At 33.2% G+C, this 15,212-nt stretch overlaps 2 protein-coding genes and 1 long non-coding RNA gene across 4 annotated transcripts; 2 read left to right on the plus strand and 1 right to left on the minus strand.

Annotated features, from left to right (window-relative positions):
- The first annotated feature begins 625 nt into the window (after nt 1-625).
- Nucleotides 626-7,507, plus strand: LOC114293804 (F-box family protein). Of its 2 annotated transcripts, XM_028237932.2 has the most exons (7): nt 626-1,568; nt 1,954-2,079; nt 4,085-4,189; nt 4,279-4,678; nt 5,033-5,162; nt 5,260-5,554; nt 7,041-7,507. In XM_028237932.2, the coding sequence occupies exons 1-7, from the start codon at nt 942-944 to the stop codon at nt 7,284-7,286; spliced, it is 1,929 nt and encodes a 642-aa protein (XP_028093733.2). In that variant the 5' UTR covers nt 626-941; the 3' UTR covers nt 7,287-7,507. The 2 variants fall into 2 exon arrangements, with proteins under 2 accessions (XP_028093733.2, XP_028093734.2); XM_028237933.2 differs by lacking the exon at nt 1,954-2,079.
- Nucleotides 7,508-8,521: 1,014 nt separating this feature from the next.
- On the minus strand, nt 8,522-12,063 carry LOC114293807 (F-box protein PP2-B15). The gene is made up of 3 exons (XM_028237934.2): nt 11,800-12,063; nt 9,282-9,400; nt 8,522-9,089 (listed from the first exon to the last, which is right to left on the minus strand). Exons 1-3 carry the CDS (start codon nt 12,061-12,063, stop codon nt 8,645-8,647), a joined length of 828 nt encoding a protein of 275 aa, XP_028093735.2. The 3' UTR covers nt 8,522-8,644.
- Nucleotides 12,064-12,128: 65 nt separating this feature from the next.
- LOC145790929 (uncharacterized) lies at nt 12,129-13,388 on the plus strand. Its single transcript, XR_014330349.1, has 2 exons — nt 12,129-12,811; nt 13,026-13,388. It is a non-coding gene; the product is annotated as an uncharacterized LOC145790929 (long non-coding RNA).
- Nucleotides 13,389-15,212: the final 1,824 nt, after the last annotated feature.

Consider the following 15,212-nt stretch of genomic DNA (forward strand, 5'->3'; position numbering starts at 1 on the left):
AAATTCATTAAATACAAAAAAAAAAAATACTACTCTTTTGTATTTTTTTATAACTTTGTATTTAATATTTTTGTAAAGTTTTATTCACAAATATTTTTACTTTAAGTTTATTTAGTTTAAGTGAATTTAAAAGATAAAAATAATTTGATTAAGATATTAAAAAAAGGGGGTAATAATTGAACAATGGGGCAGTGGAATTGTTTTTTGATGATATTACATGTACCAATTAATGTACACATTAATATACCAACTAGTGTTATGATATTATCACTGATCGCACCTAATTTATAAATTACAAATATATAAAACCTTTCAAATTATGCCACATCATTTGTTAGTATATTAGTTAGTACATTAATTAATATATATAATATTATTCATTGTTTTTTCAAAATAATTATAAAGTTTATAAATTTTAATTATTAAAATCATAATTTTTTTTTATGTATAAGTAATTCTTATTGTAGAGTATATCTAATTTGTAATTATTTTTTTTTATAAAAATTATGAAAAATTAAAAACTAAAGGCGTGTACCATTTTAGTCATTTCAACACTTGTAGTCACGTGCCATATCACGTGACCATTTCCGAATTTGGGCAACCAATGACCGGCCACTCATAAATTGATACACCGTAGATTAAAAAAACGTCACTCCACCATATCTCTCTCTCTCTCTCTCTCTCTCTCTCTAATCTCTCACTTTCTCTCTATGTAACTTCAACCTTGCTCTGCAAGTACGAGTTGTACATTGAAGCTATCCGACAACCTTCCGAAACCGAAAAAACCCTTGTCGACCGAAACAATGAAAGTGTTTCGTTTCGATCCGTCTCGCTCCAACTCATCTCTGGGTCTCAACCTTAACTTGCTCTACTTCTTGTTCGTCCCCACCTAGAAAATAATAATTTTTGCAAAAAACCCCTACTCTTTCCCACAATTCCCAATGGAGTCCCCTCCAATTCTCTCTCTCCTCACCGACGACCTCCTCCTCCGAGTCCTCGACCAACTCGCCGACGACTCGGACCGCAAATCGTTCCGCTCCGTCTGCAAATCCTTCCTCCGAGTCGACTCGCTCCACCGCACCACCCTCCGGGTCCTCCGCCCGGAATTCCTCCCGGCTCTCCTCCGAAAATACCCAGAAATCTCAGCCCTCGATCTCTCAGTCTGTCCCCGGATCGACGACGGCGCGGTGGCGGTTTTACTGGGTTGTGGCGGGGGCTGGACCCGGAGGCTGAGGAGGCTGGTGCTGAGCCGGGCCGTCGGGTTGAGATTTTCCGGGTTGGAGATGATGGTTCGGGCGTGTCCGGGTTTGGAGGCGGTGGACGTGTCGTTTTGTTGTGGGTTCGGTGATAGGGAGGCGGCGGCACTGTCATGTGCGGCGGGGCTGAGGGATCTGAGGATGGATAAATGTTTGGGTGTGACGGACGTTGGTTTGGCTAAGATAGCTGTTGGGTGTGAAAAGCTTGAGAGGCTTAGTTTGAAATGGTGTTTGGAGATTTCTGATCTTGGGATTGATTTGATGTCCAAGAAATGTCCACACTTGAAACATCTTGACATTTCATATCTAAAGGTAGTATGTCTCTTTCTCTCTAACCCTGTGTATATTATGATGTTACATATCTATATATCAGCAACAAGCAATACATTTATATATATATTGGTCGGTAGTGGTCTAGTGGGAGAAGTAGGATTCATATAGTAGACCCATTTTATGAGACTTATAAAAGGCTTGGTTTGATTTGGTAGTTATTAGCATCAAAAGTACAAAATCTTCTATATGTCAGTAAAATATTGGTATAAGAAGTTCAAAATCTTGGGATTTATTTAATTATATTGGTTATACAGTTATATGTACTGATGTATCCATCAATATCGGTGTCAGAAGTTTAAAATTTTGATACCTTATTGGGTATAGTGTGTTGTATGCGGAGATTGATGGGTGGGCTTGTTTGTAGGTGACGAGTGAGTCGCTTCGATCGATTGGGACTTTGCAGAAGCTGGAGGTGTTGGTAATGGTGGGGTGTGGTTTGGTGGATGATGATGGCATAAGGTTTCTTGGAAATGGGTGTCCTTCACTTCAGGTTGTTTTCAACTTTTGATGAACATTAAAAATTGGTCTGTGATGAGCATTTGGATTTTGGATAATATGCTAATCAAATCCACCAATTAGTTTTCATTAAAAAATGGTCTGTCATCAGTTTTTGTGATTTTGTTTTCATATTTCTATTTTGTGTTTGTGATTGAGAAAATTGTTGATAATGAGCTGATTGTGAGTGCAAGAATGTGCAAGTGTAGATTACATGCATACACATAAATAATGAGTGTGAATTTCATTTAACTGCCCAACTTTAGCCTTGTGAAATTTATAGTATGAAGAGAGTTCTCTATAACAAGTATTTAAACCAACAAAGATGAAAAATAAACTATTAGGGCTAAAAGAAAATGAAAAAAGTGATACAAAAGGAATTTCAAAATTCAATATGACAGTTTGACGTTGTTACAATGCACAATATTTGGATATGTGTATTTCATTTCTGAAAATTTTCTGCTGGTATAATTTGATCCATTAACATGCTTCTAGTGTGATGCCATTTCAAACGTTTTAGCATTGATGCTAAAATGTCACACTTTTGGGGGTGGGGACACATGGAAGAGTTTAAGGTTGGGTGAATGAGGGGAATAGCTCCATTTGCGTGAACGAAGTTGTGTAAAACTTTTCTCTTTTTTCTTTTTTTTTATCCTATTCTAGAATTATTACAGAAAAGTTACCTTTTTAAAGTTGAAATGAGTTCTTGTAAACTTTTGAAGGGTAGAACTGTAAACTCCTCCACAATTACTTATAATTATCAAACTCAGAGGTAGTTTCTAAACTTCACGTTCTCCTGGTGGTTACTTGCATTCATTGTGTGTATGAAGAGGCTAGTATAAATGTACTATTAGAAATAATTTTTCCTTAGTTCTAATCTTTACTTTAAATGTTTGTGTTATACTAGCTCTTAAACTGTTAAATATAGGTGTAGAAATTCTCATTATAAAAGCTATAATCATCACTAATCATATATATCTTTGTTCGTCGATCCTCATTAATCCAATGTGAAAGATTTATCAGAAAAATTTCATTCTTTAATTCCTAAAAGGAAAGTCAAAATTTAGGATAAATATATATTCTCTACTACTCTTCTTTCATGCTGATAGCTTCTCTTTGATATTCATGTTTGAGTGGATCCATCCCATTTGGAAATGCAATTTTATTTTGACAGGAATGAGATTCTGACAAGAGTCTTACTATGAACCGTAGAACCACACTTCTAGAGTGGAGACGTTACCCCCATTAGGAGTTGGTGGTAGCCCTTTTTTGAAACATGCTTGACTTTAATATTTTAGCTATGTGTTGCTTTTATTATCTTTATATTAGGTTTTCAAGAAATTTCGCTCATGTTCTTCTGATTACTAACTCACAATAAGGAAATATATGATAAACTTGTATTCTTTGTTAGAAAACACTCTCTGGTCCCTGAAGTTTTCATTTCTTTTCCTATGTATCTTCTTCAACCTAACAACCCCAAAAGGGATTTTCAATGTAGAGATCTTTTCATCATTTGTAATAAATTTTATGTTAAATATAGGTGCAGAAATACTAATTTTACAATAAATTTTATGTGATATAAATGAATGGATCATTGTTTAGTGTATTGACATTTTTTCAAAGAATGAAGGCTATTGCCTACGGATCAAATCATTGACTTGTCAATATTTTTCTGTAAAAGGAAAGAAAGAAGAAAAACTCATTAAGCCATTTGATACTATCCTTCATTTATTGAATGTATCGCTAGAGTAGTTGGCAAATTGTTAGATTGTGCTTGGCCAAAGATGTGATTTTCACCATGAAAACTCAATTGCAAGCCTCTTGATATGTTACTTCCATTAAGAACATTGACATCTCTGTATATATTACATTGATGCAAAATGTTGTTCATGCATATAAATGGGTGGCAAATGAGCAATAGAAACAAATTAAACATGTCACGACAAAATTACTGTGATATATTTTAGATTTCTGTTAATGGATCATTGCTGTAATTGCAGGTTCTGGATGTATCAAGGTGTGACAAAGTCAGTTCATCTGGCTTAGTCTCAGTAGTTAGAGGACATAGAGATCTGCGGCAGCTATATGCGGGTTTTTGTTTTTTTGTGAGTAAATTTCCATTCGGGCCATATAATCACTCTTTCTTCACTTGTGATGTTATTTTGGTTTAAATCCAAAATTTGCAATGCACCAGGAACTTTCCGCGACCCTTCTCCGCTGGTTGAAAGAATTGAAGAATCTCAATACAATAAGAGTTGACGGGGCTCGAGTTTCAGACTCTAGCTTCCAAATCATCAGCACCAATTGCAAGTTTTTGGTTGATATTGGCTTGAGCAAATGCAAAGGAGTGACGGGCATGGGCCTAATGCTGCTAGTGTCTGCCAATCCAAATTTGAAGATCATCAATCTGACATGCTGTGATTCTATTACTGATGCGGCAATTTCAGCAATAGCCTATTCTTGTAGGAATCTTTTATGCCTTAAGTTAGAGTCTTGCAATTTGCTCACGGAGAAGAGTCTTGAAAGCCTTGGATCGTGTTCCTTGCTACTCAAGGAGCTTGATCTCACAGATTGCTCTGGTGTAAATGATGCAGGTAAACTTTTAAGTGGTCTAAATTTTGTATGGTTTTCCATAATCCTAACTACTATAGGAATTATGTATAATTCAATAGTTTCCAGATCCTAAATTTTAGGATTATATACATCCATCTAGAGAATGTGAAAGTGAAACTATTTTTATAGTTGAGGGGTTAAGATTATATTCAATGGTAATTGAGGGGGTAAAGTGTAATGAACCATAATTTTTATATGCATATCTGTAACATACTTTTTGGTGTTGTGTGTGCATTGACCTCTCCAATCTTCCACTACATTTGGCACTTTGAGCAAGTTCATAATTTAAATGTGATCTTTTTTTTTTCTTTTTTAATTTGTTCTCTCTTCTGCAGGACTCAATTATTTGTCCAAATGTTCAGAGCTTTTATGCTTGAAATTAGGACTTTGTACGAACATATCAGACAAGGGATTGTTTTATTTTGCTTCAAACTGCAAAAAGATTCATGAACTTGACCTATACCGGTAACTTGATCCAATACCTCATTTTACATTTAGTTTAAAACAGTTACCCATCTTTGTTTTTATTTTATGCTGTATTTCCATTATAATTTTGTTTCAGCTGTATGGGAATTGGTGACGATGGATTAGCTGCTTTATCAAGTGGGTGCAAGAAGTTGAAGAAGCTAAATTTGTCTTATTGCAACAAGGTTACTGACCGAGGACTGCAATACTTGAGCCATCTGAAGGAACTCTCGGACTTGGAATTGCGTGGTATTGTGAAGATTACAAGCATGGGTTTGACAGCAGTTGCAGCTGGGTGCAAAAGCCTCTCGGAATTGGATCTTAAACATTGTGAGTACATCAATGATTCGGGATTCTGGGCTCTTGCCTACTACTCGAGGAATTTACGACAGGTTTGGTTTCCTGCTTTTCAACGGAAAATTTTCTTTTATGGCTCTTCCCAACACATGCACGTGCACAATATATGTGATGTTTTTACATGTAATTATGTAAATAAAAGAACCAGACACAGTAAGGCCATGTTGGTTGTCTGGAAATTTAGGCTGGGACTTTATGTATTCTTGGAGTTAGGAGTAGTTCCGTTCTTCATTCGCGAGATTCCATGGAAGTTGGAACTTATAGTTAGTCCCTCCAGGTACCAGTAATCCCATAAAATATAGGGGGTTTAGCTCTTGCCTGAAGGTATGAACGAAGGAACATGAGCATACCGACAGAGGCATGACAATTTTTGAAAGGGTAAACTACCAATAGGTCTTGCTTATAGTTGGACTTAATTTCCATCAAATTCTATTAAAAATAAATCCTAGTAAGTAATTTTTTGTAACTATTTTTTGCACATGTCGCTAAAAATTAACAATAAGTGACTTTTTTTTGTCACGATTTATAAATTGTCGCTAAAACTTACAATTAGTGACGTTTTTCTGTGATAAATTTTTCAAACAGTCTTTAAAAGTTAAAAATTAGCAATTTTTTTTGTGACGATTTTTTTAAACTGTCGTTAAAACTTATAATTAGTGACATTTTTAGTGACAATTTTCAGACTGTCACTAAAAATTAACAATCATTGACTTTTTTTTAATAGTGTTTGATGAAAAATGTTACTAATTATCATAGGACCTATTGGATAATAAAGTCCACTTATTAAGATCTATATGTAAGTCCCCCTTTCTAAAAAATACAGGACATGACACGTAAAATAAAATATATACCTTTATATATTTGTCACATGGCATATATGTGAATGCGTATATCATTCAAGATTTTGTTAAGGTGTGCCTGCAGGGCATATGTAAAGAAGCTTAAAAGGATTGTAATGTGCCCTAAGGGCACACATTATCAAAAGACCAATCATTCAAAGATAATAGGAAAAATGCAACATGACACTAATTTCTATATTTGTTCAAATTTACAATTAGTTTCATATGTGTCTAAGCAATAGATACATCTCTCCTCCAAGTGTCTGAAGCATGCCTGGGTCCTTAAAAAAATTAAAAATAGGACCCATTTATATGAGCGTTGGTGTCTGACACAGAAAGCCACCTTCTTAGAATTATCGTGCTTCTTAGGGTATGAATTCCCAGTTGATTGCTGCTGATCATGTTCCAATAATTACTAAATTTTAAAAACTATTTAATTAAAAAAATAATAAGGGATGTGAAAAGAAACAATAACGTCCCTCGAAATTCATTTTTAGGGTTAAGTGGTTATCAATCTTGAAAGTTCATTGCTATCTGGTATGGTCTCAAATTCTCCATATTTCCGAGTTTGTTGACAATTTGACACGCAATTTCATAGCTGATTATTTTTTCTCACCGGAAATAAGTTATTTTTATTTTTATTTTTATATTATAAATATTGAACTAAACTTCTTGGTGGCAGATAAATCTAAGCTATTGCACAATCTCAGACGTCGGGCTGTGCATGCTGATGGGAAATTTGACCCGTCTACAAGATGCGAAGCTCGTGAACCTCACGAATGTGTCAGTGAAAGGGCTTGAGCTCGCGCTTCGTGCCTGCTGCGTCCGAATCAAAAAGGTGAAGTTGCTTACTTCTTTTGGATTCTTGCTTTCTCCCGAGATACTTGAGACCCTGAGGGCTAGAGGTTGCAAAATTAGATGGGATTAAGTTCATGCTTTGAGATTATTATATGCAAGACAAGTCCATTATTATCATAAAAAATAGGTAAGAAGAAGATAATCCGATGAATTATAATAACAACAATAGTTATGCATCAGGCGATGGAGGATTGATTTCACAAATTGTAGAAGATGGTTTGTATATGATTGAAAATATGGTGAGAAACTGGAATAAGGTCTGGTTGAATCGGCAAAAAAGCATTTAGAAAACTTGTGCATTTTGTGGGAGTTTACATAATTTTTATATGAAAGGAAAAAAGTGGAATTCATATGGGATAATCTAGACATTTTGCAATGAAACTGGAAAAATCTGATGAAATAATGGCCCTGTTTGGTGCAGCTTATTTATTAATTTTTATATATATATATTTTTGAGAATTTACATAATTTTTATATAAAAAGGAAAAAAATGGAATTCATATGGGATAATCTAAACATTTTGCAATGAAAGTGGAAAAACCTTATGAAATAATGACACTTTGGTGTAATTTATATATTTTTTGAGAATTTATGCTGAAGTGTTTGATGGAAAAGATAAAATAGTTTAAATAAACTATTAAAACAGAAGAAGAAGAAGAAGAAGAAGTAGTTGATTATTGGCTAGTTTGGGAGAAATGTTTTTGGTTTTTATTTTTTAATTGTCAGTTGTAGCTCCCAAAAAGTTGCATTAAACAAACCCCAAGTGAATGTTGAAAATTTGGAGTTTGTAGTGGCTGCCCCAAATGTGTGTGCTTAGTACAATTTTGGATAAATTATAAATACACCCGCATGAGATTTGTTTAATATATAGATCGCCTAATGTGGTTTTGAAAATTATAAATATCTCTATGTCAAAATTTGTCTTTTAACAAGGTTGCTAGAAAAAATAAGATTCTAAATATCTTCTAATACCATAATGAAATTATTAGGAATTGTTAATTGAAATATATTGCTAATATAATTAAAAATTATTAATTGACTTAGTGGTTGATTTATAAAAAGGGTTACTTGTTTTGCGATTAAAAAAATTAAGGGATGAGATATAATTTTTAAATTTACAAGGGACAATTATAATATTTTAAGTAAATTTTTGGGTGTATATATAATTTATCCTAAATTTTTCTAGATGTTCAGTTGATTTACTTTCACTTCAAAAAACTCATAATAAACCTAATTTTTCTAAAGCTGAATTTGATGTGTGTTTTGTTTTGTTTTTGGTAAATAGCTTTTTTAATTGTGAGAAAATTTTGTCAAACCACCTCATTATACAGAACTAAGGTTAGTTCCTTTACCCATAAGACATTACATTTCATAATGAAGTTACAAATGATGCAAAGCAAAGAAGAACCAATATTATAAGTTAATACATTATTCCTTCTTGGGTCTAATCTCAATTCCCCCAACAATGAGTCCACCTTTCAAATGTGCACCACTTACCTCCTTTAGGCTCATTTTCACTTCGTCCTCACTTCCATCATTGTAAAATTCACCCAATTCAATCTCTAACCATCCATCTTCTCGTTTGCACGGAACCGGATCTTCATTGCCTGTGTAAACACTTGACAATGTGTAAAGACGCTCGGACAATTGTATTTTACGATCAGGGTGGCGAAGGTAAATTGTTCTGTTCGTTCGGTAGTTTCTGACTTCAACGGATACCTTTGAGTGGAGGGAGTCTAACCCATAAGCACGATTAGCAAATTTTACGATGAGGTAGGCTTTGTAAGATGTGTTTGGTGATAGCATTCGAGTGTTGATTTTGGCATTGATTTCTAACCACCAAATGGATATGAGCTCAGCAACTTCAGCAAATCTGTTGGAATGGAAATTAACATGATATTTAATTTAACTAATTTTTCCCATGAAAAGTTTATGACCAACTAGCCACGAGATTGTAGACATAAAAATGCTATCACCAAAAATTTCATAAATTTTGGAATCAATTTCATATATAATAGATATTGAAAACAAAAACAATGTTGAGGAATAATGAACTAATACAAACCTAGATTGAAGAAGGGGTTTCCAAGACCAGTAGAGAGGATGATCAGCCCATGTAATTGAAAGCTCTCTTGCACTTAACATGCAACTTTTTTTGCCTGTTAGTTTATCTAACCACAACATCTGTATTATAAAACAAAAGCACAACACCATTATCACTAATTACACCTATAGTTTTTAAAGTATGTACTTCAATTCCTAATATTTTAGTTTTGTCAATTTAATCTTCAAATTATAAAAACTTTATTTTTTAAAGGATTCAAATACAAGGTGTATATATATATATATATATATATTAGCCTATTCTTAAGCTGTGTTTAGTTGGGAGGTTTGAAAATGAAAAGGAAAAAGTGTGAGAAAGTAGGTGAAATATAAGTATATTTTATTCACATTTTACTTATCCTTTTCATTTCTATTTCCCTTTCTAAATTCCTACTCAAATCTTCCAACCAAATATAGCATTAAGGGGTGTGGAAGAAAAGTCGCCAAGCGGTAATTGTAACAAGTAACATGTTGTATAGATTGAAGCCAGAGAAGCACTGCCAATGTTCTTCAACTCTTGCCTCTGGGCCTTGTTTGGTTTTTGTTTTCCAAAAATTTTTGGAAAAATTCTCTACAAATAAGTTTTCAAAAGGAATCAAAGCAAACAAATTTTTCCAAAAAAATTTCTCAAAACTTGTTTGATTTACAAGTTTTCCAAACAAATCTCTCTCTCATACACATCAAATCAATCACTTTTTTCAAAACTCTCTCTCAAAATAATTTCTATTTCTAAATTATTTCTATTTCTATTTCTATTTCTAAAGGAAAAAGTGTGAGAAAGTAGGTGAAATATAAGTATATTTTATTCACATTTTACCTATCCTTTTCATTTCTATTTCCCTTTCTAAATTCCTACTCAAATCTTCCAACCAAATATAGCATTAAGGGGTGTGGAAGAAAAGTCGCCAAGCGGTAATTGTAACAAGTAACATGTTGTATAGATTGAAGCCAGAGAAGCACTGCCAATGTTCTTCAACTCTTGCCTCTGGGCCTTGTTTGGTTTTTGTTTTCCAAAAATTTTTGGAAAAATTCTCTACAAATAAGTTTTCAAAAGGAATCAAAGCAAACAAATTTTTCCAAAAAAATTTCTCAAAACTTGTTTGATTTACAAGTTTTCCAAACAAATCTCTCTCTCATACACATCAAATCAATCACTTTTTTCAAAACTCTCTCTCAAAATAATTTTTCAAAATATCTTTTGAAAAAAACAAACCAAACAACTTTTCATATTTTTTATCTTTAAAACTCATCTCCCAAACTCAAACCAAACATACCAGTCTCTCACCCCTGGCCCCGTTGGTTCAAATTATAAGACTTGGCTTTGAATGGTTCTTAGCATTTGCAATGTCCAAATTGATTAATGAAAGTTGGGATTTTTTTTTTAAATTTACATTAATTCTTAACAAAATTAAAATGATAAAATACATGCATAATCTCCAAAGTATGCACATAGTTATATTTTATCCCTAATCTTTTAATTTTGTTGCATATTTATGTCTAGTTTCAAAAATATCCTAGATTTCGTTAACTAATTAATACAGCATAAGCGTTGAAAATTATTTAAACTCACATTTTGCAATTTAGATATCAAATTGACAAAATCAAATATTATGGACAAAAATCAAATCAAGTGCATACTTGAGAACGACTTGTGTAATTATCCATATTTATATTAAAATGCATAAGATCATTAGTTGTATCGTTTTATATCTGGAAAGACAAATTGACTAACAAAACAATGATAGAAAAATAACAATTGTGACAAAATTTGAACACATTGATCTCTCAGAACTATAGCACAAGTCAGATTGCTATTGGAAATGAGTTTAACAATATATATTTAATAATAATAAATGCAGCAAAGAGAAAAATGAAAAAGAGAAACAAGTTATCAGAAAAAGGAAGGTCCAAAGTAGGGGTGTAATTTTGGCCCGCGACCGGCGGCGGCCCGAGATGGGCCCAGCCCGTTTAGGCCCAAGTTCAAGCCCAATCCGAGGCCTTGGGCATGGGTTATCGTTTCGAAGCACGGCCCGGCCCGGCCCCATGGGCCCGGCCCATTGGTCCACTCAAGGACTGTCCAAAAATTTGGCCCAAGGCCCGCCCCGCCCGATGTCCAGTGTTATTTTTAATGGAAAAAATAAAAAAAATTGTTTAGGCCCGCCCAAGCCCGAACCCAAGTGCAAGCTCAGGGGCCTGGCCCAAGGCCCGACCTACTGGCCCGCCCAAAAGCCGAATACTCCTGAGCCTGGGCCTAGTTTTCTGGCCCGTAGACTGGCCTGTCCCGATCTGATTTTTTGGCGAAAGCCCGCAAGGCCCGGCCTGAACCCGGATAAGCCGAGCCAAGCCAAAATTACACCCCTAGTCCAAAGTAGAAGTATGACATTTTTAGGCACATGATTAAAAATAATTGGTGTTGATTGGTTATGGATGATGCATAGAATTCTAAATCGAGAGTGAACCAGATGAGCTAGTGAATTAACCTTTTCACCCTTATCAATCAGAACTGGATTACACAGCTTAAGAAATAGCTCTTTTTTGGATTTGAACACAATTGGAGAGACTAATCTTGAGAGAACCTCCTCATAATCTAAAGGAAGAAATTTCTCCCATAGAATGTCAGATTCAGAAGCCACTTGCATAGCTGGGGAGACAAGGGACATCCGACAGATATCACGAGCAGACGCAAATGATAGAATGTAACCTATGCAATCTTGTGGCAAAAGATCCAACTTCATCTCATACATGAATTTTGACAAGAGGAGAAAAAATGGAAATGAGAGCTCTAGTACTATACGCAAGAAAAAACAAAAACAAAATGGACCATTGGCTTTGCCTTAATGATGACCATTCTTGAGGCTTATATAGTGTAACAATGTGATATTTATGGTCAACATAGTGCCATTATGTCGACATGAGTTGGGCAAATGTGGACATGATGGCCAGAATGAGGAAGTTTAGGTGTAAAAAAATATAACCTTACGTACTCGGAAAATATATCATTTTTGGGCATACATAATTTGAAATATGTTGATAAGATTTTTGAGAATGTGGTATGCACCACACCATGTTAAATTTGTACACATTCAAATTTTAGACATTTTTCTTGATATTTTCTATGAAAAATAAAATTCTACGAGAATAATGTGGAAATAATATTTTTGAATTAATAAGTTGCTTTGATGGGTTGTTTGGTTTAAAATGTATGAATACAAATATATTGCATCATTATGTAAGGTTTTTATGTTTTTATATCATTATTCTTTTTTATTGGTACATAGCATTTCTGCAGAAAAACTCAAATAGCCACATCCTTTTGTGTTGATTTTGTAACTTTTTTGTATTTAAATTTTTTTTTGAAAGCTGGAATTAATTATCAAAAGGGATGTATTTTTTATTTATTTATTTTTTAGTTTTGGGTAAATTACACGGACTTTTCCTAAGATTTGAAGAAAATATAGCAAGTTTTACAGTTTTTGACATAATTACATTAAGGTCATGTTTGTTTGGGTGGACATGAGCTTGGGATTGGACTAATAGTCCAATAAAATTACTAATCCAATGTTTGATTAAACAATTGAAGTACGGACTAATTATTTTAAACTTGACTATTAGTTAAGATAGGATACATAATCCAATGGATTTGTACCCCTAGGACTATTAGTCATGGGAATGCTAATCCCGTCCGCCCAAACAAACATGGCCTAAGTTCCCTTAAAGTTTTAATTCACATGACACTTAGTCTCTTTTTCATCAATAATTCATTAATCATATGGATGGGAAAAAATAATGTTTGTCATTTTTTTAGCATTGAAATATTTATTTTCACTTATTTAGATTTGTGTTTTCACAATAGTTACATAGTTTCAGTTCTTTTAACTTTACTATTAGAGGAAGATTGGTGTAATTTTGCTAAAGTTGTGGGGCTACTTGTATTTTTTCTTTTTTCTTTCTTAAATCTCAAGGGCGATTAATATAGTTTACCATTTATACTTGTGTATTCTTTAAATCTCAAAAGAGATCAATGTAATTTATCAATTTTATTTATTTATTTATATTTTTGTGTTTTTTATATTTATATGTTTATTTGAGGCTCCATGTGGCAAGACTTCATTGGTGGAAAAACTGAAGTTCGGCCGAGCACGAATCATCTATCTCACTTATTGCCTTATCTTCCATTCCCATATTTATATATTATCATGTTATCAAAATTAAAGACTGAGTGTCGTTCTGGCAACCTTCCCAAAACGCAGCTTTTTGAGAGCTTTCCCAAAATGCCAAACACACACAAAACGCAGAAAATCCCATTTGGGAAGACCCAAAAACGCAGCACCCACATTTACCAAATTACCCTCTGGAACATTTTAATTAATTAATTCAAAAATCAAAAAGTAAGGATATTTTGGTCATTTTGGAGTGATGTGACACTTTTAAAAAATATTAAACTAAAAATAAAAAAAGTCAACTTTTTACCAACTTTCCAAATCATTTTTAAAAAAGCCAAAAAACTTGATAAAAAGACAAAAATCAATTTTTTAGCAACTTCCCAAAACACCCGCGAGAATATTGATACAAAAAGGCCTCGTTTGGGAAGTGGCTATTTTAGTAAGCTATTTGGCTTTTTGGCTATTTTAGTAGGCTATTTTAGTTTTTGTGTTTGGGAAGATAAGATGGATTTTATTTGAGTTGCTGTATTAAAAAATGTGTTGAAATGATGTTTGAAATTAAAATGACAAATTTGTCCCTAAAAAAATATTTTTTTAAATTGCTATCAAGGGGTAAAATCGTAAAATGTTCATTGATGGAACAAGTGACAAAGCTGACAGCCTACACTGCCGCTGTGCAGTCCTATATATATATATATATATTTTTTTTTTGAAAAAGCTGCAAAATTGGCTTTTTGATTAAATTTTTTTTTTAGACTATAATAACCTCTTTAGGCTTTTCCCAAACAGCGCCAAAATAATACAAAAAGTAAAACTGATGGTCTTAAGCCCCAAACACAGAAAGTTTTCAATATATAACTCCCCAAAGGGAAACATAATTTGGCATAAAACTTTCATACACCTTAGTTTTTGCGAGATATATATGTGGATATAAAACAAATAATAAAAAAAATTAATATTATAATATATATATTGTTTAAGTGGTAAGAATATTTTTAATGAAATTTAAGATCTTACTTTCAAATTTTACTTACGCTTTTAAATAATACTTTTTTATTTTAAACTAAATAAAACTGTCACGTGACAGGCTTTTAAATAATAGGACAAATTACATATACCTCCCTCGAGATTTAGTTAAATTACAGATAGCCCTCTGAAGTTTCGGAAATTACATCCCGTCCCCTGAGGTTTGTATTTTCGTAACAATTTGCCCCTTGAGATTTGTATTTCATAACAAATTACCCTCTAATTTGTTATGCAACTATAGCATTCAAGGAGAAATTTGTAATTTCTAAAACCTCAGGGGGTATCTGTAATTTAGCTAAATTTCGACGGGTATATGTAATTTTTCCTAAATAATAATTTTTTATTTTAAATTAAACAAAACTATCATGTGATACGAAGACTTTGACACTAAATCTAATATTTACTTAATAATAATATAAATAGATTTGATAGATATAGCCTCCGTTTGGGAAGTGGGTTGGCTTTTTGGCTTTTTAGCTTTTTTGACTATTTTAGCCTGGACTAAAAAGTTTGGTTTGGGAAGGGCTTTTTGGCTTTTTGGCTTTTTTGATTTTTTTTGTGAGAGAAGAGTGTAATGATTATGGGTTGGATGTGATGTTTTGTTTGTTGTGGCTAAAATAGCCTGTTTTGTCTTTTGTGACTATTTTAGCCCCAACCCAACTTGCCAAACACCACCATAGATAGATACCTAAACTGATCACAAA

The sequence above is a fragment of the Camellia sinensis genome, chromosome 5, assembly GCF_055761805.1.
Source record: "Camellia sinensis isolate YWXY chromosome 5, ASM5576180v1, whole genome shotgun sequence".
NCBI classification, from domain to species: domain Eukaryota; kingdom Viridiplantae; phylum Streptophyta; class Magnoliopsida; order Ericales; family Theaceae; genus Camellia; species Camellia sinensis.

Excerpts from the sequence above, each read along its gene's own strand:
- LOC114293804 (XM_028237932.2), top strand. The coding sequence starts at position 942 with ATGGAGTCCCCTCCAATTCTCTCTCTCCTCACCGACGACCTCCTCCTC. Across the intron at positions 1,569-1,953 it reads TTGACATTTCATATCTAAAG|GTGACGAGTGAGTCGCTTCG; the intron begins GTAGTATGTCTC and ends GCTTGTTTGTAG. Across the intron at positions 5,555-7,040 it reads ACTCGAGGAATTTACGACAG|ATAAATCTAAGCTATTGCAC; the intron begins GTTTGGTTTCCT and ends TCTTGGTGGCAG.
- LOC114293807 (XM_028237934.2), bottom strand. The coding sequence starts at position 12,063 with ATGTATGAGATGAAGTTGGATCTTTTGCCACAAGATTGCATAGGTTAC. Across the intron at positions 9,401-11,799 it reads TGATTGATAAGGGTGAAAAG|ATGTTGTGGTTAGATAAACT; the intron begins GTTAATTCACTA and ends TTTATAATACAG. Across the intron at positions 9,090-9,281 it reads AAACCCCTTCTTCAATCTAG|ATTTGCTGAAGTTGCTGAGC; the intron begins GTTTGTATTAGT and ends CCATTCCAACAG.